Here is a 12,044-nt window from a genome sequence, read left to right on the forward strand (position 1 = left end):
ACCCCCGCCTGGATGCCGCTGCAGGGCCTGCACAGAGTTCACTCCTGCCAGTGCCAAAGCAGCCAGCTGGTTCCAGCACTCATTCACTCCAGTTCCCATGCTCATTCGCTCACGGGTTCCTTCCAGCGAGGAGTTGAGAGTGGCAGGCTGAGTAAACAAGGTACCCCTGTCACAAGTACCACAAAGTGGTCAGGGAAATATTCTGCTTCAGTGTAATCACAGCTCACTACAGCTTTGACCTCCCTGGGCTCAGGTGAGCCTCTCACATCAGCCTCCTGAGTAGCTTGGACCACCACAGGCACACATCACTATACCCACCTAATTTTTTGGTGTATTTTGTAGAGACAGGGTTTTGCCATGTTGTCCAGGCTGGTCTTGAACTCCGGGGCTCAAGCAATCTACCTACCTTGGCCTCCCAAAGTGCTATGATTACAAGCATGAGCCACCACGCTCAGCCCTTGTTTTATGTCTTGATTTGATAAACAAATATTATTGTTGTATTATGTCCCAAGCACTTTGCTAGGGGTTAATCATGGCTACATTGTTGAGAATAAAGTTTTGGATGAGAATAAAAACTAATGTTTGCCTTTTGCTGATCAAACTTCATCTTCCTAATAAATTTTTATGTTGCACATTAACCCACATCACAATACCAGTCACAAAAACACAATTGGGGGTAACAAACATTACTTTGCTTTCATAAACCTAGTAGTATTAACGAGAGAATCTAGAAAAGGACTTTATAGACTGACCCCCCACTAAGACACAGTCCCCAGGATGACCTCTTAAGGGACAGGCAGCCTTCTGATGGCAGCACTTTTTTGCCTTCGGGATTAAATCCTCCTCGTCTTCCCTACTACATCTTCTTCAACAAGGACCCAAAGCCATGTGCTGAATTGTGGTTCATAACAAACAGCATCACCAGGTGGCTCCTGTGTACTTACAAGCATCTATAATGTTAGTGACCACTTCTCATAACACCTCATTTTAATCAAATAATACATTTCAGCTTTTTAAAACCTTCTACTTAATACAAACAAGTATGGGACTGTATCTGTTTACACCCTGCAGCATTAAATGCCTAAGTCTCCTCTCTGGCACAAAGTGGCCCATTTTCAGACTCCATGCTTCATAAAGAAAACGTATGATTTGAATTTGTTAAGCTTTGGGTACATACATTTTATTTACCATCTCAAAAATTATTATGGTGATGTGTGTGTGACTGTGTAAAAGGATATACACATTCACAGACATTTCATGGTATTCAGTGTTTTGCAAAATTCAATTCTGTCAGCAATTAGCCACTGTTTTCTCTTTCCATAATAGCTTCTTCCTATTTAAAGGTGGTTTTGTTCAGTCTTCCCTCTGTTTGTTTTCCTTTCCCTATATGGAGATTCCAGCCCAGTGTGTATAATAGCTGGCATCCATCAAGTGATGCAATTTGCTCGTCTTCCAGGCAGCGTCATGTGGAGAAGAACTGCTTGTAATTGCCTCTCTCATCATTTACCAAAAAAAAAATCCTGAAATGCAACTGCATCAGTGATGACCTTGACGTTCTGAAAAGGGAGAGGGAGTTGGGGCATAGGAGAGAAGCTTTTCTACTTATGCTATTATTTATATTGTTCCCTCCTGATTCGAGAGAAACATTCTTTTTTTTTTTTTTTTAATGCACAACATGTTTTAAAACCTCCTTATTAAATGGAAGCTAAAGCTAATGTGATTTTACCTAATCGTTTTATTTGTTTTGGGAATTTAAGGCAAAAATATGTGATTAAATATATCTGGACATTTAGAAAAGGAAAATGGATAGAATATTTTCATTCCTGAAAGAATGTGCCTGGAATCAAGGACTGGATTTCTCAAGATTTCTTTGAGCCTTTCTCATTCTTTAAATGCATACATACATACAAACACACACACACACACAAATATGTTCATACACACCCAAAAATAAAAATATATATACACATAATATATATACAATATAGTTTATAAAGTTCCATATATATATTTATGTAAAACAATACAAGCAAATGAATTTGAGGAAATAGCATCAAACTCTATAAGAAACCACTTGGGACAAACAAAAAGTATAAGTGATAGTATAACAGAAACAATATGATATATTCCATAAACCTCATTATCAATATTTCCAATCAATCTTGCCACTTAAAACCCATCTTTGTATAATTCATCACATTCTACATTCCCTGATTTTTTTTCACTGCTCCTTACAAACCTGAGAAGATAAGAGAGATAGAACCACTCTAATTTAAAAGGTCTAGTAAAAATTATGTTTGATATATATTTTTTACTCCACAGTGAATAAAAAGTTACTACTTCAGTGCAGGATTTGAAAATAGATTCATGTAGACTCAAATACTATTGGCATTTGCACTTGTGTATGAAACTATGGTTCAAATAGTAAAACTAAGTTTCAAGCCAAGATTGGAAAGAAAAGCAGAATTCAGTGTCCCTGAATCAATTCAGAAATGATTTATGTATTTCAAAATAAAATTACTACTTTATTTTTATAAAATAAGACTTATCATAAAGGAAAGATTATAAAACCTTTAGCAGGAAAATCAGAACTTGGCTGTCTTAGCCAATTAAGAAGCATCACTCTTACTTCATCAGGTATACGTCAAGGAAGATCAAGAATGGAGGTGCCAAATCACACCAAAGTTAACAATGCATAAGTTACACGGAAGAGGAGAACAATTCCGGTTAAATTGCCACATTTATTTGACCAGTCATTAAATTAATGGAACACATTTATATTAGCTAGTTCTAATTTAGCTGTTAGTTGGCATCTCCTACCCAGTTATTTCAGAATCAATGAGGTCTGCAGGCCTGTCTTGCAGAGAGCTATTAGAAGTGAAGAAAGAGCCTTTACACGATTAGAATTTGGGGTCTTTGAAGCTTTCCCCTTGGCATCAGGGAGACGTGGCTGCCCTCCCTACATCCAGTCTTTTCTAGAGCCGCCTTCTTTAGGCCATGTGGGTAAAGAACATATGATTAAAGTGACAGAGTCAGAAACTTGGGGTTTGAGTCCTCATTTTGCCACTTGCTATCTACTTCATCTTTGGCGAGTGCATAATGGTTCCCTCCTCGGAAAAATAAGATAATTACAGTGACTCTATCATGGAGCAACTGTTAAGGACCCATTGAGATAATGTTCACGTAGTGCTAAAAGGGAGCATCAGTCACATGGAAATCCTTTACCACACATGTTAGTATGATTGTTGCCCTTGCAATCCATATAAGCTTAACTGGTCATCAGCAGTAGATGAGTTTTGAAGTTGTAATCAGGTTGTACTTCCTTAAAATCAGGTGTATGATTCCTTAAAAGCCAAGAATGAATCATGATCAGTTAACATTTCTGTTATCTTTCTGTGTGTCTAAATTCTTTATAATATTTACCTCACAAGTGTCCCAGCAAAGTGGGGTTGTTTTAGCTTTGCTCACTGAGTGGGTGAGACAAAAACATTTCCTAAATTTAGAATAGGATGATTTTGATTTTTTACCCAAATGATCAGTCCAACTAAACAAACCAATTTCTTATGAATTTTATCTATGCAATTCCAAGTATTTATTATGCACCCTTAAGTGACAGCCATGAGACCTGGTCCTTGTTATTTGCAATGAACAGATGTTTTCAGTGGTTCCTTTTGAATCAAGTTTAAACACTCTAAAGTGGCTGGAGAGGCCCCTTCTCTATCTGGCTGTTGTCTAATCTGCATATTCTAGAATCTCAATAAACTTGTTTCCATTCCTCTAAGTGCCAGGCTCTGTCCTGCCCCCAGGCCTTTGCACATACCAGTCCCTCTATCTGAAACTCTCTTATCTTTCTCTCCTGCTTCTCCCATTATTTCTCCAATTAATCAGTGCATCTCTGAAGCACTGGAAATATCTTTGGGATCTCAAGAGTTCTCGGTGAGAATCTTTAACCTGTATTTTCCTTTTCATGATAATCTAAAACAACTGGCATAAAAGCATTTTTTTGGCTCATCGGAGTGGCCCTTTATTACCACATACCTCTGCCTAATTTCAGTGCCCATGTTTGTACTGAGGATCACACTGGTGTTAGTGTAGTACTGGCATGGGCCAGTGAGAAAAGAATAAAGATGGGCTCAATAGACAAGTGACAAGACTGAACCTAGGGAGGCCCAACGATAATGCAGTACCTGAGCCTTCCATATAAACAAAATTTGGCAGTAGTTTGAATAAGGGGTTCTGTGCTGCATGCCAAGTCCACTGTTCCACCACTTTAAGCCACTGCAAAACCTCCATTCTTGAAGTGTACACTGAACTCTAAAGAGCCTGCACCTCAGCCACCAGGACCATAATCCTACACAAATGGTGATTTCACTTTGGCAAAATGTGAACTATCATATCATCTGTTATGTAGGGGCAGCAAGCCACGTGCTCAGGAGCTGAGGGTCCAGATCCAATGGACCGAAGATGAGTCCCATTTCTACCCCTTACTGGCTCTGTGACCTTGAGCAGGTAACTGAACCTCTCTGTGCCTCATTTACACATTCCCATTTAAGATGGGAATAATCATAGCACTTACCCCATGAGGTTATGGTGAAAGTTAAATGTAACCCCTCAAAGCAGTGCCCAGAGGGAAGCAGTCATAATGTTTGCTACTACTAAATTGTACAGTTAACATGAATGGTGTTGGTTTCTGTTTGCATGTATTTTGTAATTTTTAAATATATTAATTTGTTAGTGTCAAAAGCCTAAGGAGTTTATCTAGTTTACATTTATACATATTTATGTATTATTATAATAAAAACAAGTATATACTGAGGATCTAAAAGACTCTTGCTACTATGAGCTAACTGCTAGTCACCCTTCAGTCTTGGTTAACCTTTACATCTTGCTTCTCTAGTCTTGCGAGACTGGGTTCCACATCTTAGATATGTTTTCACACATCCCAGTGGCACCCAGCAACTGCTCTGGCATTACACTTAGCGTGCATGATTGTATTGCTTGTTTAAATCTTGCTCCCAGGAGATTATAAATTCCTCAAGGGCAGGGACCTCTATAATCCCAGAACCTGGCATCGTAGGTACCACTTAGGCCCTCAACCAATATTTAATGAATGAATGAATGTCAGAGCCAGCTATCTATAAACTATCATACCCCTAATTCTGTTGCAGTTGAGGCAGAAAAAGAATGCATAATTGGTAAGCAAATAGGCAAATTAAAATCCTGGAGACAATCCCCAAACTAACAAAATTAAAGAAGATAAACCAAACGGCTTTGACACTATGTAAAGTTGCATGAGCACTGAGTCAAACCATAGGAAGTGACTCTGACTTAAAGTTCAGAGAAGCAAAAAGAATAACAAAGAACATTCTAGTCAAGGGCTGACGTTTACTTTAGATTCAAATAAATTCGTAAGAAAGTAATAATGATAAAACTTGTCATAGAGAGTTAATTTAAATACGTTTGGCTATATTGCTTATGAATGAAGATGGGTTCTTTCCACAAATGCTATTTGTTTTTTCACTTATTTATGAAAGGCCTATTTTTCTCCTTTTTAATAATTCTATAAGGAACCCAGAGAACAGTGATTTTCTGAGAGGCTTTTGGCAAATTTAATCTTCTCCAATTACTCTTCCCTTCATTTTGTTATTTTGCCCTAGGGTGGTTTCCATTCTCCCCCACACACAAACACACAAAGGCACTTACACACACACATACAATCACTGCCCTAAGGAACCATTGTCACTGAAGGTAGCATGTCGCATCCCCAGATTCATTGTGACAAAGAAAGCAGACATGGCTCTTTGAGGCTGAGACAATGTTTCCCTTATCTGTGTCCCTAGGACATAGCAGAGACAATGGAAGAAAAGGCTACTTGAACAACAATGCTATTTTTAAGGCATTTTTGCTACATGGTCTGTGTTTCCATAAATTGAAAGCAAAATAATTACAAGGAAATGAATTTCAATCATATTGAATTAAATGGTTTTTACGGAAAAATTTAAAGTAACTATTGGGTCCAGCTTATTTTTATTCCTAAAATGGATTCAAGTCTAGAAGAAAATCAGACATTCGTAATTGTTTGGCTAAAATTTCCCAAGTAACCCAAAGCTGAAAAAAATACCACTGAAAATATTAACACATTACAGGTAAAATCAGTTGGTGCCTAAATTTTTTTTCTGCTTAATTAACACTGAGCATTTATTGCAGTCTCTAGCTTTGGACATCCACAATCTGGTTGGGAACTCCAGAACCTGGTAAGAGCATCCTGAATCTTAGTGTAGAGCTCTTTCCACAAAACTGAGAGGCTTATTTTAACTTACAACATCCCAACTAAAAAGTTCTTTTGGCTCACAGCAGATTCCCCTCTCTTCTGTAAAAAGACATCCCACTGCTAATACTATTTGTCAGCATTCTCCTCTTCTGTCATCCCTCAGCCTCATCTTTAGCCCAAGACCTCATCTTTTCTTCCCTGGACATCTGCAAGAGGCTGCCAAGCGTTTCTAGCCTGGACTGCCTCCAATACGTCTGGACCGCCTCCAGTATGTCTGGACTGCTATCAGAGGGATCTTCTTACACACAAATGGGATCATTAGACACAACCTGTTCTACACCCACTTATAATTCTTTAACAGCTTCCGAATGACTCAGAATGGAATCTAATTCCTTAGCAGGACTTGCAAAGTCCTTTGAGATGTGGCTCTTCCAGCCTTTCCACCTCATTTCTTTCCACTCCACCCACCAAACATCCAATGACCCAGCTTTAGAAATGTGCTTTTAACATGTTCACATGTTTATGTCTTTATAACGACTGTTCCCTCTTCTTGGGATATTCTTTCTTGCTCCCATTTCTCTTTCTACCCCATGATTCTGTCCATCTAGCAAAGTCCTACATATCCTTCCTTTTGTTACAACATTGTCTCTTCTCAGGGATCCAGAAAATTAGTGTCTCTCTCTCTCACTCTGTTCCCACAGCCTGGGACAAACATCCGTCTTAACAAACTTCACAATACACAGTCATTTGTGTTTGTTCTTATCTCTATTGCTAGACTGGGAGGTGTTTGGAACCCAGTTCAACTTAATATTGGACTGATGAAGATAAACCATTATATCCTGCCAATCTACCAGAGTGCTTCACAAAATTCATTTTAAGTCCAGAATACCTGGCCCTCTGTGAATCTGATTTCATGATCCCACTACATTTTCCCCAGACCATTTCAATTTTAGCTCATTCTCGTATAAGACTTTCAACTGTGTTGCACAAAACTGACAAATAAAACAAAATTCCTAAGATACACTGCCCTCATATGGTTTTTCCTCTAAAAATTCAGTTACTGTTATACACAGTCTCTGTGATCAAGGCTAAACTCTTTATTCAGGGATTGAAGGCCCTCTTTAATTTAGTTCTACTAACTATTATTAAATAATAAAATAATAGCTAACATATATTGATAGCTGACTATGTGCCAGGCACTGTTCAAAGAGCTTTTAACATGGGTTATCTTTTTAATAACCTTAGCAGATGTATTTGTAGAACTCATATAGATCTTACCAGATACCAAAGAGCTTCACTAGTAATTAAGTCATTTAATCTTCATAACAAACCTATAGATAAGTCTTAGTATTACTACAATTTTTCCAATGAGGCAAGGGGCTTAAAGTCACACTGCTCACAAGGGAAGCAGCTTGGATTGGCCTCAAGGGAGCACCCACCAAACCCTGGGCTCCCAACCACCCTGGGTCCTGCCCCTGGGTGGCGCATAGCATCACCACATTCTCTACTCTGTCAGGCCAAGCTCTTCCCTGGTGTGGAGTCTTTGCCTCTTTTGTTCCTGCTTTCCTCCCTGCTTGGGATGGCTGCCACCCTTAGCTGTACTCAGATAATTCTCAGCCCCTAAAGCCTAGCTAAAATTCATCTTCTCCTTGAAGCCTTTTCAGAAAACACTGGCCACCTTTGAGCTCTCTCCTCCCTGTCTATATTCTGTGACACAGATTGTCTACACCAAACATTTGCCACTTAAGTCTGCTTCATTTAGAACTTTATGATATATGATGTTGCACAGTTCTTTGACTTAAGTGGGTCTTGGGCCCTGAACAAAATTATGAGCTCCTTGAAACTAGATAACTTACATCTTCTGAAATCTCCCATAGCACCCAGCATAGATGCTTTATGTATTTTTGTGGAATTGAAGTTCAAAATGAAGTCAGGTTCCCCCTTCCCTACATAGCAGATTGACTCAATTGTACTCTATAACAGAAAAGCTGAGTAAGCACTCTGAATAAATTTTGAATTGGCTCAGTTATGTTTTACTTTTCCTGTTTAATATTAAGCATTGGGAAGGACAGAAGAATATTAGAAAGAAAAGTTGGGAATAAACTTCAAGTTTCCTTAATCAAAACCACTGAAATAGACCTCATTTGGATGAAGCTAAAAAATAAAATTGGTTCTTCTTTGCCTCTGTCATTAAAAGGCACTTAATTTATTTAAAATGTAATTTGTATTTAGTATAATGGTACAGATCCACCTTAAGCTGGATAAATAGGAACTATCTACTGCATGGAAGAATCTTTTCAGCAGTATTCCCACTTGAGGCAATTATTCCACCGTATTTTTGTGGTAACCTACTTGGCTGTGTCAGCTCCGCTGGTTATTAAGGTGTTAATCAAAAGCTCATGACCGTATCTTGCAGCCACATGGAGAGGAGTGTTGCCATCCTTATCCACACAGTCAATTTCACCTCCTGAAAAAGATATTTTAATACAGGATAACGCAAGGATTCAGGTTGATTCAGGTGCTACGTTCTCAGTTAGTCTCTTGTATCAACCAAATGTTGATTTCTTTCCTATTCCCGTTGTGCATCTTTGCTTTGAAGTACAAGAATGCTTTTAAAGGGGACAAGTCACCCTCTGAAGCAGCAGTAGTAGTAGTAGATCTGCGTAGACAGAAGTCTATTAGAAATGCTTTTGAGGCTGGGCTTGGTGGCTCACACCTGTAATCCCAGCACTTTGGGAGGCTGAGGTGGGTGGATCACGAGGTCAGGAGTTTCAGACCAGCCTGACCAACATGGTGAAACCCTGTCTCTACCAAAAATACAAAAATTAGCTGGGCGTGGTGGTGCATGCCTGGAATTCCAGCTACTCAGGAGGCTGAGGCAGCAGAATCCCTTGGGCCTGGGAGGCGGAGGTTGCAGTGAGCCAAGATTGCGCCACTGCACTCCAGCCTGGGTGACAAAGTGAGACTCCATCTCAAAAAAAAAAAAAAAAAAAAAGAAAAGAAAAATAAAAAGAAATGCTTTTGAGAAATCTTTCCATATTGTCTTAGTTAAGGATCCAAATCTCACAACTTAACACCTGCTCTGAATGAACAATGTATTCAAATCCCATAAAGTGTAATTCTGAAGACATGTTTAATTTTAATTGTCCCTCCTGAATTAAAGACCTATAACATAAGAACCAAAGGGGATGGAGAGTTCAGGAAATGATTTCATGTAATTTGATGATCTAGCTTATAATATTTTAATATTATGACTAAAATGAGTAAAAGCATATACAATAGACTGAAAATGCCTATATTTATAAAAACTATGACAATAATCATCCATACTTCTTTTAGTAATATTGTCATTATGTTTTATTTTGCCTTCTCTTCCCCCAGTTTTTATTTCACTAAATTTCTTTTTTCCTCTTCCCTTTGTGTGTGTGTGTATATGTACAATGGTCTATTCATCATTCATTTATCTGAGGAACCATTTAAGAAGTTAGATATCATAACATTTTACCACTAAGTATGTTTTTCCTAAGAACGAAGACATTTTTGCACATAACCACAATTCCATCATTTTACCCAAGAAATTTAACATTCATAAAATAATTTTATGTAATATTAGTGCATATTCCAATTTCTCAGACTGTCCCCAAAATGTGCTTTATAACAGTTATCTTGTTTTAATCCAGGATCCAATAAAATACCCTGATAGCACTCGGTTGTCACGTCTCTTTGTTTCCGTTAATCCAAGACAATCCTCCTGGCTTTTTTTTTTTTTTTTTTTTTTTTTAAAGTTTCTCATGTCGTTGATATTATTGGAGGCCAAACCACGAGTTGTGTCAGACGCTCTGCATTCTGGAGTTGTCTTTTGGTTTTTTCATTATTAGATTCAGGCTAAACATTTTGGCAATAATGCCCAGAGCAGATGCGTGCTTCCCACTGCATTTTCTTAGCACACACATTACCAGGCGATGCAAAGTTTGACTACTTGCAATGGGTACCAACTTTCAGTTTGGGAAAAGAAAGAGTTCTGAAAATGGATGGCGGTGATGGTTGTACAACAGTGGGAATGCACTGGATACCACTGAACTGTACACTTAAAAATCGTTAAAATGATAAATTTTATGTCATATATATTTTACCACAATTAAAAACAAGGCTTTTTTTTTTAATTGGTTAAGGTGGTGTCTGCCAGTACACTTACTGCAAAAATATCTTTTCCCCTTTGTAATTAACCAGCAATCTGTGGGGTGATACTTTGAGACTGTGCAGATATCTGATTTCCCAACAGACTTTTCCACAATAATTTTTAGCATATGTAGGGAGTACTTTGTTCAAAATTTATCTGAATTTTTTACTGTGTGCTTATATTATCAATATAAATTAGGTTCATTTGATTCTGTTTGCTTTCAAATTTTTTCACTGGGTTTTATTTTATTTTAATAATAAAATATTATTACATATTTTAATAATATGTAAAATACTTACATTTCAAAAGTTAAAATATTTTTGAAAAGGCTTACTCATTCTTATCCCTTCCTCTTCACCCTCATACACATCCTATAGTAATCATTTTCATTAGTTTTAGTTTATGCTTCTGTGCTTCTCTTTGCAAAAAAAAAAAAAAGGAATTTCCCCCCTACTTAACAGTATATCCTATAACTCACTTCTAAAGATGACTTATTGGAGATCTTCCTGATTTTTGTACAGTTTTATTGTTTTCCATTGCACAGTCGTACTAGTTTAGTACATTCATGTCCTATGGATAAGCATTTAGGTTGTAAATAACATTTTGCTATTATCTGGAATGCTGCAGTGAATAATCTCATAAGTATGTTGCTTCATATTTGTTAGATGTATCTTCAAGGTAAAGTTTCAGAAGGGAGATATCTAGGTCAAAGGGAAAATTAATATGTGGTTTTGTTAGATTTTGCCAGATTTCTCTCTGTAGGCACTGTGCAATTTTGCACTCTAACCAGCACAGTATGAGAAGCACTTCTCCTTATAGCCTCATCAAGCTTTTGAATATCTGCTGTCTAATGGGTGAGAGCTGGAATCTCTCTGCAGCTTTCATTTGCATTTCTCTTATTATAAGGGAAGTTCTCTTATATGAGGGAAGTTGAACATCTTTTCATAATTACAGAAGGACCATTTGTTTATCTTTTTCTGTAAACTATTTTTCATGACTTTTGCTCATTTTTCTAAGTTTGTGTGTATGTCCATAAACATACACACAATACTGACATCTAAACCATATACACACATCTATATATGCTAGGATAAGTAATATAAAACCCTGAGAAATAGAAATACATGAATGGCTTCAATCAATCTAGAAAGAGGTGATACATTTGTTTTAAGCACCTTATTTCTGATTGAGAAAGTATTTTCTTATTGTAGAAAATTTAGAAGATGCAGTAAAATAGAAATATAAAGAAGAAACCAGAAGTCATCTATAAATTCACTGATTATCCAAGATAGTCAGTACTAGTATTTTGGAATATTTCCTTCCAGTTGTGTGTATGTGTGTATGTGTGTGTAGAATTTTCCCACGGTTGAGTTCCTGGTGTAGAAAGAGTTTTTTAATTCTATGTTCTCCTTTAATGTTACATTACAAACCTTTCCATGTCATTAATTTTTTTCATTAATATAATTGTAAATGACTACATAATATCAGTATCTAGAGAATTTACTTAGCAAGTCCCCAATTAATAGGCATTGAGGCCATATCCAAATCTTTGCTATTAAGAAAAACACAAGAATGAACATATTTACAAATAGT

At 37.2% G+C, this 12,044-nt stretch overlaps 1 protein-coding gene across 18 annotated transcripts in view; it reads right to left on the reverse strand.

Annotated features, from left to right (window-relative positions):
- The window catches only part of ANKRD44 (ankyrin repeat domain 44), a 321,410-nt gene that overhangs the window by 100,811 nt on the left and 208,555 nt on the right, over positions 1 to 12,044 (reverse strand). For all 18 annotated transcript variants that reach the window (XR_010580012.1, XM_005573816.5, XM_015432526.4 and 15 more), the window contains exon 10: positions 8,624 to 8,738. Coding sequence is in view for 17 of the 18 variants with exons in the window: in XM_005573816.5 (XP_005573873.1) it covers positions 8,624 to 8,738 (115 nt within the window). In the remaining variant the exon portion in view is untranslated. The remainder of the gene's footprint in view (positions 1 to 8,623; positions 8,739 to 12,044) is intronic.

This window comes from Macaca fascicularis, chromosome 12 (assembly GCF_037993035.2).
Source record: "Macaca fascicularis isolate 582-1 chromosome 12, T2T-MFA8v1.1".
In the NCBI taxonomy this organism is placed as follows: Eukaryota; Metazoa; Chordata; class Mammalia; order Primates; family Cercopithecidae; genus Macaca; species Macaca fascicularis.